The sequence below is a fragment of the Myotis nattereri genome, assembly GCF_964212035.1.
Source record: "Myotis nattereri genome assembly, chromosome: 3".
Lineage (NCBI taxonomy): Eukaryota > Metazoa > Chordata > Mammalia > Chiroptera > Vespertilionidae > Myotis > Myotis nattereri.
This window is the reverse complement of record NC_138077.1, coordinates 24,667,707-24,687,658: the sequence shown is the minus strand read 5'-3', so window position 1 is coordinate 24,687,658 and position 19,952 is coordinate 24,667,707. Positions and strand designations below refer to the sequence as shown.

The 19,952-nt window shown below is 43.1% G+C and overlaps 1 protein-coding gene across 1 annotated transcript in view; it reads right to left on the bottom strand.

The window, feature by feature from the left end:
- The window catches only part of PPM1L (protein phosphatase, Mg2+/Mn2+ dependent 1L), a 250,003-nt gene extending 232,218 nt beyond the window's left edge, over positions 1-17,785 (bottom strand). The window contains exon 1 of the mRNA XM_081086785.1: positions 17,221-17,785. Within this exon, the coding sequence (XP_080942911.1) occupies positions 17,221-17,619 (399 nt within the window). The 5' untranslated portion in view covers positions 17,620-17,785. The remainder of the gene's footprint in view (positions 1-17,220) is intronic.
- Positions 17,786-19,952: the final 2,167 nt, after the last annotated feature.

Sequence of the window (19,952 nt, the reverse complement as noted above, 5' to 3'; positions counted from 1 at the left end):
CTTAGTTTAGTAGTTTTTTTTAAAAAAAAAAAAAAAAAAAAACAACTAACATACACCTACCATAGTATCCGGCCAATCTACTCCTGGGGTATTTTATTTCTCGCAGGAGAAATAAAAGCCACACAAAGACATGTACATGAATGTTCACAGGCAAAAAGTGGAAGAAATTCAAATGTCCAACAACATGTGAATGGATGTTCAAATTGTGGTATATCCACATAGCAGAATACTAAGCAATAAAAACAAATAAACTATTGATGGATGTAGCAGCATAGATGAATTTAAAAATGATTATGTGCAGGGGGAGGCAGAAAAATAGGGAGCACATACTGTAACTTTCCATTTATATAAAATTTTACAAAATGAAAACTAAATCTATAGTGAGAGAAAGCAGATTAGTGGTTGCCTAGAGATGGAGGGATTGAAGAAGAACAGAAGAGAGGCATGACAAAGGGGCATGAAGAAACTTTTGAAGGTGATGGATATGTTTGTTATCTTGATGATGGTGATGGTTTCACAGGTATATACAAAACTTATCAAACTATATATTAAATGTATGTAGTATATTGTGTGCCAATCATGTCCCAATAAAACTGTTTTTAAAAAGAAGAGTTAGGTCAATTCTTAGGAAAAATCTGAAGATGGAAGGTGTACCAAGAAACATTGAATCAATGTTAAAATTTCTTAAGTGAAGAAAGTAGAATGTCCTAATAACCATAACATAAAGTCACCATGAAGGTATCACTCTGGTAAAGTGGGAACATCAGCTGGGCACTCCCCCTATTATTCTATTTTTGAGAAAAAAAAAATTAGCTGTCCTTTCATCAAAGAATTCCCACTTAAGCAATATTTCCGAAGTAAATGCTTACCTGAACTCTTTCATGTCTAAAACTGTACAATACAAAATCCTTTGGGGATAAACAACTTCCACCTCTGTGTGGCTCTGTGGACCAGAGCAGGGTCTGTGGCTGGGATAGGGAGGTGCGCAGAGATGTGCAGAGCTGCTCTGGACACTATCACCTTGCCCGTGTGATTTCTTCATCGGCAGCCACTTGGATCTCGTATGTATTAAAAATAAAAGCTTCCTTTCCAAGAATTCTTTGCTGCTCAAAGAGTCTCATTCTCAGACAAACCCAGGAGCAGACATTTACCAAAACAGTTTTAGGCCTGAAGGTACCATATCAGATGCTCAGGAGAGATGCCAGCAAAGAAGGAGAGGTCAGAGTCCCTGACTGGTCTCTCCTCTGAAATCAAAGGATACTAAAATCCCGCAGGGTCTCAAGCCATATAGGTCAGAAAGAAACAGCAAGTGTAAACCTTTTCTATGTGTTTATGAGTATAAATTACCAGGCTAAGTGCCCACCTCTCTATATTCCCATCTGCTGCCAAAGATATGGCTGGCACTTAGATCAAAAATATTCAATATGGCATTATAATTATCTTTCTAAAATTGACTTTAAAAATAAGAAAGATATATTCATCTTACTCCTAACTCCAAAAAGCCACATGTTTACTCTGCTTCGTATCATTAAAATTTTAAGAAATGACATTTTCTCAAAATGATCACACTAGGATATATATAATATGTTCTCTTTAAAACGAAAAAGTTTCTGTCACCACCTGAAAAATCAAAATATTCTTCACTTTCTTACTCTATTATCTTATAGAAGGTACAGTGAAATGGTATTATTCACAAATTTACACAAACTCAAGATACTCTACGTCATTTAAAACACTATTAAACTCTATTTTATATGCATACTAGAGGCCGGGTGCACAAAATTCGTGCACGGGGGGGGGGGGGGCGGGGGGGGGCGGTCCCTCCGCCGGCCTGCACACTCTCGCAATCCGAGATCCCTCAGGGGATGTCCAACTGCTGGTTTAGGCCTGACCCCTGTGGGATAGGGCCTAAACTGGCAGTCGGACATCCCTCTTATAATCTGGGACCGCTGGCTCCTAAGCACTCGCCTGCCTGCCTGCCTGATCACCCCTAACGACTCTGCCTGCCTGCCTGATCACTCCTAACCACTCGCCTGCCTGCCTGATCACCCCTAACTGCTCGCCTGCCTGCCTGATCTCTCCTAACCACTCTACCTGCCTGATCACCCCTAACCACCTCTACCTTGGCCCCCGCCACCGCAACTTCATGCAGAAGGTCATCCGGAATGATGTCTGGAAGGTTGTTCAGCTGTCTGGTCTGATTAGCATATTATGCTTTTATTATAATACTTTATTCTATACTATACATTACTTTGGATATTATACGTTTATAACTACATAGTATATAGTCTACAGAATGAGAGGTACAAAATCACTGTGTTTTTATGGACAATTTGAAAGATCTTTCAGAGGAAATTTTGGATATGCATGATTTTGTCTTTGTACACTAAACTTCACTCAGTATGAGACTCTTCCTTAAGCAGCTACAGTTTCCTTACAAGACAGGTAGTGAAAATTAGAGCAGAGGTTTTTTACAAAGGAATCCCAGATAAAACAAGCACAACCTTCATCAAAACCAGCTAAAGTGCCAGAGCAAGATAGCAACAGACTTCCGGCTCCAGGGGGACAGTTTCCTGTGTGTCTGTCTCTCTCCAGGTCTTCCACAACCTGCAGGACAGTATCCTGTACAGTTGATATTGTGCCTATGATTTAGACTAATGCTCTCCTAGGACATTTCTGTGAAATGGATGACAATTTCCCTCAAAGACAGCATTTGTGTGATCGATGCGATCAATGCCCACTGATTTTCAGCATCACATGTACACTAAGTTCTAATCCATTCTTGTGATCATTCATTCTCTATGTTTCTACACTTTGACCATCCTTTCTTTTTTGGCTCCTACTTTACCACTGGTTTTCATCTTTCATTATATTACTAAAGAAATGTTGGCCCTATTATCCAAAAATGGAAGCCATTTCACATTCCTCTCATCTCAAACTTTTAAAATAATCTCAAATACAGGAACAGGATAACACCCACTATCGTGACTATTACAAAACATTGTTCTGTTCTAGTTCATATCATGAGGCAAAAATTCAAAAACAAAAAGTATAATTATTTAGAAAGTAGGAAAGACAATTAACATTTTTTGTAGACAATATGATTGCATATCTTGAGAGAGAAAAAAAGGAGAGAATGAATCACCAGAAAGGCTATTAAAACTAAGTGGGAAGTTTAGTCAGTAGCACTTGTATAGACTGGCAATAATCAGTCAGAAAAAGATAATTAAAAGATTCCCTCATTGTAACCAATTGGTAGGAGCAGCGGTAGGATGAGTACTTCATCCTCGCACACAGAATTTACTCCAAGTGCATTTATTTGGTCTACAGGAAAATCTGAAGGCTTAGCGCCCTCCCTTCTCTCTGTATCCTCGACCACTGCCAGGTTGTCCCCCTCCAAAATGTGTACAAAAATTCTGAACCTCCCAGGAATCTCTTCTCTTTGACCTGAAGTGGAGTCAAATATCTTTTTTTTAAAAAAATTTTTATTGATTTCAGTGACCTCCTGGTTCCTAGGTTAACGCTCAACCACTGAGCCACACTGGCTGGGCAAATTCCTTAAAACAAAATAACAGCCCAGCCAGCGTGGCTTAGTGGCTGAGTGTCAACCTAGGCACCAGGAGGTCACGGTTTGATTCCCAGTCAGGGCATATGCCTGGGTTGTGGACTGGATCCCTAGTGTGGGGTGTGCAGGAGGCAGCCGATCAATTATTCTCTCCCATCACTGATGTCTCTCTCTCTCTCTCTCTCTCTCTCTCTCTCTCTCTCTCCCTTCCTCTCTGAAATCAATTAAAATATTTAAAATAATAATGCTAAAAGTTACAATATCTAATATTTAAGAGACAAAAATCCTACTGAATTTTACCAACAAATTCATTGTCTAAACTAGGAAGAGAGTCAAATAGAAATGGCAGCCAACAGAAGAACCGCTGTGATACTTTCACCTTCATCAGCAGCATTAACCATACTGAACAACATATATTAGAGGAAAAAAAATCCACTTTGTTGTTTTCTAAACACTCGGGCCCCTCCTTGTTGCTAGTTTACACAGAACAGAGAGAAAATCTGAGTTACAAAACTAACTACTAATCATTTCTTAAGATTTGTTAGGGCCCTAAAATACCAAATTTACACCTCAGCTCCCAGGCAAAGTCATCCTGAAGCCAATTGAAAATAAGATGGTTTACCCTTTTTTAAAGTCTTCTGAAGCTAATTTCCCCCATGTCAGTGTTATATACTTTTATAGCCACACTGTCTGATGAATTTGCTAATGTGCAAACAAGAAATGATCCAGGCCACCATCTCTGAACCCCATTCCCACTTGTGTGGCCCTCCAACCACCATTCCCACTTCCCCTTCTTCCTAGCTAACAAAACCCTAGTTTTGTTCACCTTTCTAGGCTTTCAGGACTTCCAGAGGAGGCGGGGCTCCTCCCCAAACCCAAGGTGAACTATGTTGGGTCAGAGTTCACCATGATGATAGTATCCCCATGGCCAAGTCATCGGTTTAGACAAATCTGACCTAGGAGATATGAGCGGTAGTTTCTAGAAAGGTTTTCCTCAGGCTGTAAGAATAGAGTTTCTTTCTCGTATCTCTGGATGTAGTTCTAGAAAAGGCTTGAAGTTACTGAACTGCTGAATTCACCAGTCTTGGAAACAGCTACTTCCATTCCTTTCCTTTTGTTGGACAATAAATGTCACTAGTGTTTAAGCTGCTGCCAGTAGAGTTTTCTATCACTTGCAAACAAAAACTTCCAATTAATGCACCATCTAGGTGTCTAGCTAGAATTTACTCCACCAATCTGTAAAACTGGAAGACGTTCCCTTTATTATCAAAATAGCTCTACTTTGGTAGAAAATACCTTGTATTTCCTTTTTCTTTGAGATGAGTGTTTCTCTCATAAATTGATGCACTTATTTAAAATGGGAGAAGGGAAGGAGACTTTTAATTACTGTAATTTTACTGATATACGAATGGCAACAACCTAATCCTAATGTACGTCAGTTGAGGGTCAAATTAAGAGAAAGAAGCTTAAACCAAAGAGACCTAGTTCCCATATGAAGATGAATTCCCTGAAAGAAAGGATTACAGAGAAAAAAATTCTTCAGAGACAAATGGAATCTCCTTGATGAAAGTCTTTAAAAATAGATTATTCATGTAGCTGTGAAGCCTTAGGCACTATATTTGGATTATATGACAATTCAAGATTCCTGCCAGGCCTATCTAAAGACAAAATTTATCTTCTTTCTCAACAGAAATTTAGAAAAACATCTAAGTGTTGAAATAAAAGAGAAGTAAAAACTTCTTAATCCCAAACTCTAGGACACCCATATTTATCATATACCTATGTAAACCAGTTGTTGTAGCAAATGCACCTCATTATTCTAGGGAGGAAAAAAGCAAACATGTCTAAAATCCTATGACTCGATTTCCATAAAATCCTGACAATGTCAGTACAGACTTCTTTGGCCAGAAAATGTCCAGTGACTAATTTAACTGAAAGTTAATTTACTTAATTAAAAAGAGAAATGAAGGTACTTATTAGATTTTTTTTAAATAGCATATACTTATTAGAATAGAACCATTTCAACCCTTTAGTGATTCTATAGCTACAAGAATAATTTTTAAGTGGTTTTAGATTAAAATCTTTACTGTCCAAGAGCAGTGCTGTCTTATTAAAGATACAATTTGAAATATTTAAGATTTATTACTACAGGGCATTAAATTCCCACTCACATTTATAATGACCAAAACCTGGAGTATCATCATGGAAAAGCAAATGCAAATAAGTGTTCACTTCTCCAGGGAAGTCATAAGGTTTTCTGACACGCTGCGCAATGGATAACTGGTCTTTGGTTTAGCAAGTAAGACACATAGATTATCTGTCAGCTGCTCACACAGGTGCAGAACAAGGAAGGTAACAGTGATGGATGGTATGATAAAAATGTGAGTCTCAGAAAGAAAGCCTAATGCTCTGGAACCGTTCATTTTTGTACAAATTAGAGAAAGGTGCCCTTTCCAAGTGATTATAGCCCCAGAGCTACCTAGCTTGGGGAGCAGACAGTTCTTCTGAACACATTAGAAAATGGTGTCTCTGGTATTGTTGTACATGTCTCTCTTGCACAATTATATGCAGTGGCCCCAAACTTACCTTCAGAGGAACCCCATGCCCCGAGGCAGACAGGAACTCCCTTGTCTTCAAGGAACGGAGGAAAGGAAGTCTCATTCTTTATAGACTCAACTACCACAGCCCTCCCTCATCCTAGGAAAGGTGGGGCAGCTAAGGGTCCATTACATTGGGGCCTATTCTCACTAAATAGTGAAAGGGAAAAGAATTATCCAAAGTAATCAAGTAATTAAATTTATAGATTTGTTTTTCAAATGTAAAATATTTTATCTTCACTCTTTTTTTCTTTAATATATTTTTGTTGGTCTCAGAGAGGAAGGGAGAGGCAGAATCATTGATGGGCTGCCTCCTTCAGGCCCCAAACTGGGGATGAGCCTGCAGTCTGGTGTGTGCCCTGACTGGGAATTGAACCGTGACCTCCTGGTTCACATGTCGATATTCAACCACTGGGCCACACCGGCTGGGCTATATCTTCACTCTTTAAGTACAGCTTTACATAGCACAGACTTCAAGTTCATTGAAAGGATATCAATTTATCAGTATGCATGGTTTTTCTCTACATGAATAGTTACTTAAAATGCTTTGTACTTTTCAAGGGAGGGCCTATAAGTATAAAAGAAAGCTATAAAAAGTACTATAGTGCTAGTGACTATTTTAAATGATGGCTTCCTTTGTTCATTTAAACTTTGCTTTTGAATATGTATATTAAAAACAGATTATAACTAGCCATCACCAAAGCTTGGGCCTGACTTAAGGTTGACTAAGAGAATACTGTATTAAGTAGCCTTCTGGAATGGAAACACAAGACTAGCATCTGCTCAAACTAAACATACCAACTCCAGTATTATAAACAAATGAGAAAAATACTATTTTGCTGTTTAAAATTAACCATCATTTGGTAGTAAGACATTTGGTCTTCTAAAAACAAAACAGTGCTTCTGGATGAAGAGATATTATGCAAGGATATGTTCACCCCATACACTTTCCTAAAGTCAAGCCTTGATTGCTTTAAAATAAAACACAAATCTGCCCTAGCCGGTTTGGCTCAGAGGATAGAGCATAGGCCTGTGGACTGAAGGGTCCCAAGTTTGATTCCGGCCAAGAGCACGTGCCTGGGTTGCTGGCTCAATCCCCAGTGGGGGGGGGGAGGGTGGGGGGGGGGTGTGCAGGAAGCAACCTATCAATGACTCTCATCTTTGATGTTTCTATCTGTCTATCCTTCTCCCTTCCTTCTGAAATCAATAAAAATATTTTTTTAAACACAAATCATTATTGTTTATTGCGAATGGCTATTTTTTTGGGGGGAGGGTGTTTGGGGGGTTGTTTTGTTTTGTTTTCAGAAAAGGACTGTTTATTCCAATACTGCCGGCAGTATGGGAGAGCAGCAAGTCATCCACAAAAATCTGCTCTGCTGGCCCATAAGCCAGCTGCTTATATAGGGTAGGACAAAGATCACACAGGAAATTGGATTATAGGCATGGGGAGGTAGGGATTACAGGCATGGGGAAGTAGGAGGCTAAAGTGGGACTCCATTGTTTGGGCAACCAAGGGTGTTAATCTTTCCATGAGAATGGACCAAATTCCAAGGTTGACTCCCAGGTCCTGAGAGTGTACAACTCCCAGCCAGGTCAGAATGTCCTTCTTTAACCAACACAAGGCAATCGTGGTTAACAGAGCATCATCAATATTTCCCACAACCATAGCCAGTCCCCAATATTCCTTTCTTGCCCCTAACATTTCCCCACTGCTATTTCTATCATCTCCTATCTATGAGATTAGTTTTAGATGAAAAATCTCATCCTGCTGGACTGCATTTGCTTCTTCCCTGAAAGCAGTTCCCAGGGATGGAGTACACCAAATGTAGGAGCTTGGATATGTCCAGATTTCCGGTTTGATCCCTGTAGGGATGGCAACTGATCGATGTTTCTCTCTCTCCCTCTCTCTTCCCCTCTCTCTCAAATCACTAAAGACATATTTTTTTAAATGCATATAAAAAATATAAGCAAGAAATACACCAAAATCTTAATAGTGGATATCACAGGATAATAAGATTTGGATTAATTTTGGGGTTTATACTATCTATCATGTAGTCACATTACTTTTATAATTTTAAAATTTAGTTTAAAATATTTTAACTTGCTCTGGATTTATTTTGATATTCATTAACTACAATTATTAAAATAGTGAAAAAAGTTAAACCACAAAAAATATTACTTAAGTAGACAAAGATCAAAATAGAAATTAAGAATAAAACAAATGCTTCAAATATTAACACTCAAAATAAAAATATTCCCTTTATTAAAAAACTGAGTTCCTAAGGAATTATCTGCCTCTATTTAAATTGGACAGAGCCTAGGGACCACCTAGCGGACCACTTAGATCTGAGACTGAATGATATAAATATTTTTTATTTTAAAGTCAGTGCCAGGGAAATGAAGAGGAATGAAAACATGCTGTTTTTTTAGTCTTGGAAAAGCTAGACTTTGTAACAACACCTAAACTTAACAACGTAAAACAGTAAGAAATGTCTTACTATTTGGATAATTAGATATTATAAACAATGTATATTTTTCTGTTTTAAAATGTGTCCATTTAGATAAGGTATGACAGATATAATGTTTTACAAATTGAACAACCAAATGGTCAACAAACATTTTATGAATCCTGGAAAATGTGTAAATCTAAGGAAAAAGGAAACAAATGTATAGCCAAACTCACTATTGTCCAAATTTCCTCCTCCACCCAACTGCCCTCATTCATTTTGATGGTGCCGCCCTGACAGCAGGCTTACCACATCAGAGCTCTCCAATTCATTCTCTCCCTCTCTCCCAGCAATGGCCCACATCCCTGGGTTTCATCTTCACTACTTTGGCCCAGCCTTACCAATTTACCTGCCCCCCCTCCCACTTTCTATCTTCTTTATTCACATTGATCTTCTCTATAGGTTATAGGAACAGGATTACTGAAGCATGGATCATATGCCATTCCTCTGCTCAAAACTATCCAATGGTTCTCCAACATCTACAGCCCACAGCCCAGGCTCCTCAGCATGGCTTTCAATATCAGTGCTGACAATAGTTCCAGAGCATCACCTGTGTGTACACTAAACCCAGGCCAGACTCAACTGTGGTCCCAGCACACTGGTGTATCTTGTCATTGTAAACGTCACAATTTGTGACCAATAATGGCTCGAGTACCAAAACTTGTGGATTACTTACTTTTTAAAATAAGCTAAAAAGAATTCAGGTTTATTCCTATAACGTCATCTCATTTACCTGCATTAGAAATGAGTTGGGACTTCTGTGAGAACACTGGGAACTGCCCATAACTCTGGGTTCCCCATGGAGGTATATTATACATGGAATCTCATCTGTCATGTGAGTCACAGTGGAAAGCTGTTCCAAACTGGGGTACCTCAAGGAATGGCATCATTAGAGGTACCTTCCATTTGCAAAGGCAGCAAGCAGCCTGCCTCACGTCAAATTATGGCCAACAATTAAATTTTAAAAGCCACCCTTCTACGCATAAAACGCATAAGGAGGGAGACAGAGGCAGCCAAAGACTAGGAGAGGAATCTTTTCAGAATCACTCTATTCCACCAAGATGGAGACAGCTTCTAGTGAGTTGGAGGCCAAGAATTTCATTGTGTGGATTTTCCACTATAGTGCTGATACGAAGTTTCTTTTTTAAGTAATAGACTTAACTTAAAAATAGTCAACCTAAAACAATATTAAGTATATCAAAACACAGAAGGTACTCCTCAAATATGGAAAAACATAATGAGTGGGCTCCTAGAATGACAGCAGTTGGGTCATGATATGGGGTTACCTGCCTTTCTTCCAACTGTGCCTGCATTTTACTTCCTCTAGAACAGTGGTTCTCAACCTCCCTAATGCTGCGACCCTTTAATACAATTCCTCATGTTGTGGTGACCCCCAACCATAAAATTATTTTCGTTGCTACTTCATAACTGTAATTTTGCTACTGTTATGAATCGTAATGTAAATATCTGATATGCACGATGTATTTAGGCGACCCCTGTGAAAAGGTTGTTCGACCCCCAAAGGGGTCGCGACTCACAGGTTGAGAACCGCTGCCCTAGACCAGTGATGGCGAACCTTTTGAGCTCGGCATGTCAGCATTTTGAAAAACCCTAACTTAACTCTGGTGCCGTGTCACATATGGAAATTTTTTGATATTTGCAACCATAGTAAAACAAAGACTTATATTTTTGATATTTATTTTATATATTTAAATGCCATTTAACAAAGAAAAATCAACCAAAAAAATGAGTTTGCGTGTCATAGGTTCGCCAACACTGCTCTAGACCATTGTCACATTGCCCTTCCCCCTGTAATGTCATCTTTTCATCCTCCCTCCACCCACTCTCTTAAAATGTGTCTCTGTCTATTGAAATGCTAGGATATTGTCAAATGTCAGTTCCTCTTCAAAATTATCCAAGACTGCCCAGCCAGTGTGGTTCAGTGGTTGAGCGTCAACCCATGAACCAGGAAGTCACAGCTCGATTCCCAGTCAGGGCACATACCCAGGTTGCGGGTTCAATCCCCAGTAGGGGGCTTGCAGGAAGCAGCCAATTTTTTAATCACTCTCTCCCCCTCTCCCTTCTGCTCTAAAATCAATAAAAATGTATACTTTTAAAAAATGATCCAAGACTTCCGAAGCTCCCTGAGTCAGGCGATTACCCTCCTGGAGGTGGTCCAGCTGGGTCTGGTAAGCTCTGCTATTTTTAAAAAGCTCACCTTTCCCAGTAGGTAGAACACTCCTGGAGGGCAGAGAATGCACTGATTCATCTTTGGGTATCATAGAGAACACAACAGTGTACCATTGTTTTCCACCTATGGCAGAGTATACAGGAAATGTCGGTTTAACTGAACTGAATTTCTAAACAATCTGTTCAGAAGACTCATCAAGGTCAGCAGCCAGAATCCTACATTCACCTACACCTACAAAGAGGTTCAGGGTCGGGGGAATGGGTATCAAGAGGGAAGCACCCGCTCTTTTTGTCAGAAATGCTAATGTGCCTTTTTTTAATCCTCACCTGAAGTTTTTATTATTATTATTGATCTTAGAGAGAGAGGAAGGGAGAAAGAGAGAGACATACGGAGGGAGGGAGGGAGGGAAAGAGGGAGGGAGGGAGGGAGGGAGGTCAATGTGAGAAACACATCCTGCCCCGACCTGGTATTGAACCTACAACCTGGGATGTGCCCTGACTGGGAATCAAAGCTACAACCTGTTGGTGTAAGGACAATGCTCCAACCGACTGAGCCACCCAACCAGGGCTAATGTGCCATTTTAAACCAAAATAATGCGAATGTTCTCTTAAACCATAAGGCATTTGTCCACACTAAATCCATAGGCCTCTTGTTTGTCAGTAATATGGGAGCCCAACATTTACCAGCAGCAGCTGTAATGTCTGTAAAGCAGATCATTCATTGTGCAACTCATAATTTATTTATTCAGAATCATATCTTATTTCAGAAAGGATCCAATGAAGCTTACACAAATACATATACCAGAGCAAGATAAAATGACATATGTAAGACGAGAAAGACAGAAACAGGACAAAGGAAAGCCAAATGTAGGAAGATAAGCTGTCCTGGGAGTGAAGTTCACGCACCAAATGAATGTTTCCAGTAAAATTCTGCACATTTGCTAGAGGCAGGCCAGAGGTTTGGTTCTAACACTGCAAGCAGCCAACAAACACAAAACAATCCAATCAGGTATATGATTTGGCATCCTTTGGATAAAAACAAAAAGCTATCAGAGAACTATCTCTCCCTTGGTCCGCATAAAGAGAACATATAACCTAACAAAAGAGTCTCCAACAACATCCTTGCAGCTGATTTGTCGGACAGCTTTGGAAGACCACCCGTCATAACAACCCTCACTAGCCAGCACACAAATCAGTATTTGCAAGTGATGGAGAGGAAGGCAATCGAGCCAAGGAGTCCAAGTAGACAGCTCCCTGCAGGTCTAGATTTATCAAAAAAAGATTTTATTGTATCTAGACTAACCAAAAATCCAGAGGCTTCTTGCATCCACTTATCTTTGAAATTATAAACAAAACTTGATGCACATGTCCCTTTTTCTCTGGGGGATATGTCTGTAGTTTCACAACATCCTCAAAGAGAAGCATGACTCCAGAAAAGTTAAGAACCACTGATCTAAAGAATTAGACTTTTTAGTTCCTTCAGGCAATCCTTCATAAGCTGTTTCTCTTCTGAGCTCCTGAGAAGTGCTGAGCCCTAAGACTGTAGCCTCTGACAAGCATCTGAAGTACAGTTTCTCTCTGATGAGACTCTAAGCTTAACCACTGGCCAAACTGTTTGTCAAATGTATGATATAATAATATGTGACCTTCAATATAGTAATGCCTATAAGCATATGGAATACATAACAACCTGTTGTTCTAGATAGGTTCCAGCCATGAACACTGACAAAGTTGCTTCAAAGAATTGGTGATATTTCTTCAGATAATATGAAAATAAAACAAAACCCACCTTTGCCTGTGGATAAAAATTATAAGTAAGAACAAAAAATGTTCATAGGTAAACATTATGTTTTAATTTTTAAAATAAACTTCCCACATCACTTGATACAACCTGAACTATTTTTTAACCTCTTTGTTGTTTTAATCTTTGTTATACAGCAAAACAATCACTGCCATAGCTTTAGACACACATACACATAACACACACACACACATACACACACACACACATATACACACATGTAATCAACCATCTACCCAGAGTGAGGAAGCTGGCCTATAGGACCATCAAGACGAGGCTCTTTAAGATTTCATCCATCTAGAAATCGTGGCCATCCAGAGTCTGGTCCTTGACATAACAAAGCCAAAGATATCTTTGTCAAAAATACACAGTTGAATAGACTCGAGAACTAACTCATGCTAACCCAACTCATAAGAGCCTGAAGTACAAATAAGAATACCAATTTATTGCTGCTCTCCCACACTGCTGGCAGTATTGGAATAAATGTTCATATATGATTCAAAAAAAAGTACCAATTTATTAATTAATCATAGAGAAGAGTCTTTTTAACCAATCTGAAAATTTGTACCTGAAGCCAGGGTATTGCTATCCCAATATTAGGATACTGGGAATCCTGATTTAATAGTCAGTTCACCAGAAGTTAGAATAAAGAGAGATAGAGTTTGGGGGATACCTAATGAATGATCCATATCCAACATACACACCTTTCTAGTAATCAGCGTTGTAGCTTTCACATGTATAGCCTCTCTCCTTGGATGTTGTTGCCCTAACACTGCAGTCTTTTTTGGTCTCTAAGTTTTCTTCTTCCATATCCTTCTCTCCATTGGTATTCCCCTAGACCAGGGGTGGGTAAACTTTTTGACTCGAGGGCCACAATGGGTTCTTAAACTGGACCGGAGGGCCGGAACAAAAGCATGGATGGAGTGTTTGTGTGAACTAATATAAATTCAAAGTAAACATCATTACATAAAAGGGTACGGTCTTTTTTTTTTTTAGTTTTATTCATTTCAAACGGGCCGGCTGCCCTAGACAGTGTATGATGCAATTGATGAGGGTACAGTCTGCATGCACTATTATTGTTTTTCAAATTAAAAACTCCCAGATAAAGTGCAACTTGCCCAAGGTCACAGCTAGTATAAGGCAGAGCAGAGATTCAAAGCTAGATGTCAAGCCAAAACCCATGCTTTCAACGTTGAAGTAAGGTTGTCTTTCCCAGGCCTCCCACCTCCCAGTCTGATTTAAATGCCCCCCTCCGTGTTTCCATATCACCCCATGTATACCATAGCTGAAATGTTTGGCATACAGGTCTGTCTCTGACACTACACTGAAACTTTTTGAGGATGAGAGTCACGTCTCGTTCACCTTTGTATCCCTAGTGCAGTGATGGCAAACATATGACATGCGTGTCAGAGGTGACACGCGAACTCATTTTTTTGGTTGATTTTTCTTCGTTAAATGGCATTTAAATATATAAAATAAATATCAAAAATATAAGTCTTTGTTTTACTATGGTTGCAAATATCAAAAAATTATGTGACACGGCACCAGAGTTAAGTTAGGGTTTTTCAAAATGCTGACACACCGAGCTCAAAAGGTTCGCCATCACTGCCCTAGTGTGTTATCTGCCTTTCCGGGTTAATATGCAAACTAATCTGTCCAGTGGTTTCATATAAAAATCACCAAACTTGCCCTAATTGTTTTGGCTCAGTGGATAGAGTGTCGGCCTGCAGACTGAAGAGTCCTGGGTTCGATTCTGGTCAAGGGCATGTACCTTGGTTGCAGACACATCCCCAGCAGGGGGCGTGCAAGAGGCAGCTGATCAATGTTTCTCTCTCATCAATGTTTCTAACTCTCTATCCCTCTCCCTTCCTCTCTGTGAAAAATCAATAAAATATATATTTTTTTAAAAATCACCAAACTGAAGGCCTTGAACTAGCCATGTAGCCTTAGGAAGGTCACAACTTCAGCCATCAACAAACATCTCATCTAAAAATGGGATGATATGAACACACAATGTGGCGTAGGTCCTTTCTGGATCTAAAAAGCACTACCATTTATAGATGGGCCCTGGTGGGTTTTTTACAGCCTATCTTATTAGTGTGAATTATTGGAAATAAAATTAGCCTCCTCGGTTACCTTCTGTAGCACTCTACAGACAGCATATATATAAGTAACAGAGAGCTCAGAAAAAGCTTTCTCTTCTCTGAAAAAAGATAACTATCATTTCTACCAAAATCAAACAGTAGCACCCTCCTCTGGTGAATGTTAAAGGAGCTAAACAACACAAAAGGTAAGAAGCAGATGGTGGGATTTTCTTTGAAAGAAAGAAAAAGCAAGAGAGAAATTACCTAAAAATGTGACAATACTGATTATGTTACAAAGAGCAGGCTTTTTAATGTAAGGCAAAATAAAAAGCATTTCATAATTTTGCTAATGATACTCACTTTTCCTCTATTATTTAAAAATTTAATGAAAAGCCCTGTACATGTAAAATAGTTCTGGTTAAATAAAAGCACTTATCTAGTCCCTTCTCTGGGTGACACATTTACCAGAAGACAGTACTGAAAATTTCTCAACCAATTTGGGTCTGCAGTTTTCATGTTTTAAAATATCAATTTAGCCCTAACCGGTTTGAAAAGAAAATGTAAAATAGCATTCACTTACACATGCAGAATAAAACATGCCAACAGAGCACACCAGACCAGCCAAAGCCGAAGTTTCACAACATTAGCATTACATACAGACCTCTAAATTAAAAATAAAGCGGTGCTTTCTAAGACCAGGAACAGATTATATCATCTGCCAACAACTTAATTATAAAAATGTTTAAGAAATATAAGCTTTATTAAAAGACTTATCACAGTCTAGAACACAAAATGAAAATATAAACATTCTGACTCAAGGCAAGAAAACGTATCAGTTATCATATTGGCAACCATGTCATTCAGATATGCTTTTACCACCCAAGTACACAGCATCTCTTCCAATTAACTTCACATCTTTCCCCCACCCTGTGACTCAGAGGAAAGGAACCCACACTGCGCAGGAGGCTCAAATTTACCACCAATGAGAAACCTTCATTTTGAAAGGCAGAACATAGAAAGGGCTAGGGTGAATGGGAAAGAGCAAAAACTGATTTCCGCTCTACCAAATGAATTTCCCAACTAAGTTTGCCATTCCTGGCAAACCTGCTTCTACAAGGCCGGTAAGATACAGTATCATGGACAGATTAGCAGAGTGGGAGGTGAAGTGACTTTATATCAGAGATAGAATGCAGATAAGATCACTAATTGGAAGCTTTCTCAATATTCACTCAAAACAAATGCCAAAGGACAAGCAAAGATTGAAAGAGAGTGACATCGCCTACAGCCCACCCGCAGATCAGAAGGGCTAAGAAGAGAGTTGGGGCAAAGTTGGATGGGAGCATGGGGTGTGAGGAGAGGGGGGAAATGATGAAGAAGGGGTGGGAAGAAGGTAGAGAGGACATAAGGGAGAAAGTATGCTGCCAAAAGAGAGAGAGAGAGAGAGAGAGAGAGAGAGAGAGAGAGAGAGAGAGAGAGAACGCAACAATGAAACTGTTATAAACTGCCAAATTGAAAGAAATGGGGCGGCTGGCCCGGTGCTCTTTGGAGTCACATTTGCCACTCATTTCTACTGGGCCCATGCCCGAGGACCAGAGCCAATCCTCCCCGGACCTCCAGGAAATCTGAGCCCCAGCGCGCAATCAGGGTGCCGCAGAAAAGAGGGCGAGGGACCTCAACCGGCCTTCTAACCTCATCACATGAACCCCCAGATAAAGGCTTTGAGAAGCTGGGAGCCGTCCGCGCCCCACTTCGACCAGGGCGCAGGGGCGAGACCTGGCATCGCCACCTCTGCAAAGGCCAGGGGCATCTCCGGTCCCCGGCTGCAGAACCAGCTGGACACAGGCGGCCAGCGAGGCGCTGCTGTCAACTAGCCCGACTGCATTTGCAAAGTTAATGGAGTTGGCAAGAAGCGCGGGGATGTCCCTAGGGTCCCTCCTCAAGGCGAAGGCGATGGGAAGGAGTCACAGCTTCTTCCTTCATCCTCACTGAGCCCTCACTGACTCGGCTCTGCATTTTGTGTCTCGTTTCCCTAATGAGGATCAAAGAGATTTTCTTCCTTCTTTGTGCCTTCCTGGGTCTCCAACCCTAGAACAGAGGCGCTGAGACAGACCCCAGGCCAAAGTTCACTGTAGAAAACGATTAACTCTCCCCGCAAAACTAGCACAGTCATTTGCTGGGGGCTGGCCTTGAGAAACATCATAAATGATGAGGCACCATATAAGCGAAGGATGACCCTCCCTCTTCCAAAATGGACCCTCAGTCCCAAGAAGTCTGAGTCCAAACATGTTTTTGGCAACTTGGAACTAGTGGCTTGATCCAACCTGGTACCGGGTCATCACCACACCCCTCGCACCCAAGTCCTCTCCCTTCCTCGCCCCCCACCCCAGCACACCACGTCCTGTCATTTGCGCGCACACACACACACACACACACACACGCACGCACGCACGCACACACAGCCCCAGAAAACTCCTACCTCGCCCCCGTGGCCATCGAAGATCCCGAAGATGGACGGGTGCGTCTTGTTGGCTAGGTCCGTCAGAACTTCGAATCGGTCCTCCATGTGGTCTCTCCGGCCCTGGATGGAATACACCGCCACGTTGTGGCTCTTGAACTCCCAGGTCTTGGAAAACTCGGCCTCCAAGACGTCGAGCCCCCCGAGCCGATCGTTCTGCATGATCTCTGCGACCTTGCCCTTCACCATCTTCACGGCGTCCCGGCTGGACTTGACGATGGTCTTCACCTCGTCCGTGTGGAAGAAGTAACTCCACAGCGCCAAGCTGATGCACAGCAGGAAGAGCGTCTCGGGTCTCAGCAAGAAGTAGCGCATGATGCGACCCAGCAGAGACAGCAAAGTCATTGTATCCTCTATCATTTATTATCGCTAGAGCCCGAACCGCCGGCAGCGACGCGCGCCCCGAAGGCTTGCGGGTCCCGGAGCACTGCGAGGACGGTCCGCCGGGCGGGAGGCGGAGCAGCAGCCGATGGCGGGGGAAGGAGGACCGCGGAGCCAGGCAGGAGGCACCCTACTCCGACCGGGCACGGCCAACAGAGGCAGTTTCCCTTTTGTCTCCCGGCCTCGGCGACCCGGCGGCCCGCGCCCAGCGCACGGACGCCAGTGCTCGCCGCCCGCGCCGCCTCCCCTCCCTGCGCGCCTTTGTGAGGCGGCGGCGGCCGAGACGGCGGCGGCGGCGGCAGCGGCAGCAGCAGCAGCTGGTGCCCGAGCTCGGCGCAAGGAATCAAGTTAAAGTTGCGCCGGGCAGGTCTGCCTCGGTAAGCGGGAGAGTTCGGGGGCGCAGGCGCCCGCGCGGCCCCTCCTCGGATGCACCCTCTCCGCTCCGGGGTGCGATCAGCAGGTGAGGAGGCGCGGGGCGCGAGAGCCCGGCGGGCGAGGGATGCAGGTCCCCTCTAGGGCCGGCGCTGCAGGGGAGCACAGAGCCGGCCGAGTGCTCCGAACCTTCAGACACCCCGGGGGGCCCAAGAGAATAAAAGTTTTGCAGGAGCCTGAGCAGAGGTGGGGGTACGCGGAGCCCAGCGACGCAGCTCAAACGGCGCGGAGACGCAGGCGGCCGGCCGGCTCTGCCTGCCTCTCCCAGCACCTCCCAGCTCGGCTCCGCGCGGCTCCGCTCGCGCGCCCCCTCCCGACCTCCCGCCTCCCGCTCGCCCCGCCCCTCTCCGCACGCGCGCGCCCCGCCCCGCCCCTGGAGCGGGGACTCCGGGCCGCGAGGTGCTCGGGCCGAGCTGTCAAAGGCTGAGGAAGCTCGGCGGCGGCTGGCGCGCTTGCAGCCCCGTGCGGTCCAGGCAAATCGAGGGGGAGCAAAAGGGTGCGCCCGCCGCCTAGCTCAGTGTACGGCCGTTCCTCCCTTCCGCGCGGGCTCCCAGGACAATGTAATCCTGGGCCTGGTGGTCTGAACGTGGGTATCTCGGGAGCCCCTGCAGCCGGCTGGAAAGCGGAGAGCCGCACGTGAGCGTCCCCCCCTCCGGCAGGCGGCACAATAGTGCGGTCCCCGCCTCGCCGGGCGTAAGGCAAGCGAGAAGGGACGCACTTCTCCGGGCTCGCAAAGCGAAGCGGAGGGGTTCGGACCTTGGGATTCGGTGACAGAGGCTTTCCAGGATCCCCGAGAGGCGAAGAGCGATCCGTGAGCTTTAAAGGAGAAAGAGCCCCCCGAGAACAGTAGGATGTGAAGAGTCGGAGCCCCAAGGAAATGCACTCTGATGACAACCTCGGGAGAGGCGAAGATGCGCCGGCCGCTCGTCCCTAGAACGGAGACTTAGCCGCGAAGACCCTCCTTAATCACAGCCCTTCCCGGGGAGACACCGCGGTCCCCCGACCCTGCCGCGGGGCGAGGGCTCTGGCCGCCGTTTGGGTTTGGAGGCCCCTGTGAAGCTCCTGCCACCTCCGCTGGCTCCGCAGAAGGTGAAGTGGGGGCGGGAGTCCTTCAACGAGCAGAAGTGAAAGACCGCGGAGAGGGGGACGGGCTTCCAGACGCCGTCGGGATCACTTGTTGAAATACGGGCAGGTGTCAGTGGCCTTGAAGATGGGGGGGGAAGAAGAGAACTATGTACAAACCCGCTTAGAATACGGAGACGGGTGAGCGTGAAGGGAAAATAGTCCCTCTCGCTACCCCTGTCCAGGAGGAGGAGTGCTGATCTGCAGTTCCCGTCGCCCGGCTGGACGGTGGAGGCCGCCCAAGCACTCCTGCCTTGGTATGAGCCCCGCTGCGTTTAAAAAAGGAGGAATAAAATACTGGAAGGAAATACACCAAAATGTTCGTGGTGGTTAACTGCAGTTTTTGGTTTTTTTTCATTTTCTGCTTTGGACTTTTGTCTGTGTTCTACAACTTTTTCAAAGTTTTTACGAAAGGCATAGATTGCCATCATAACCAGAAAAAAATGAAAAACGTTGACATTTAAACGGCATGTACAATATGATCTCAATTACATACACATGCATAGGAAAAAAACAGGATGGCAATATGGAAAACTGTTAACAGTGTGTTATTTCTGACAACTGCGACATGGTCACCTGCTCTGCTTTGTACTTTCCGGTATTTTGCACCTGGTAAATAGAGAAACAGTTTAGAAATAAATTAGGTCATTCTCTCCCAAATTCATAAGTTATGAGGTTCAAAAATGAGATATTGGGTTCAAAGGCCTTTGGGAACTATAAAGCAAAGGTAATGCACTAATGTTATTATGAAGATGAGT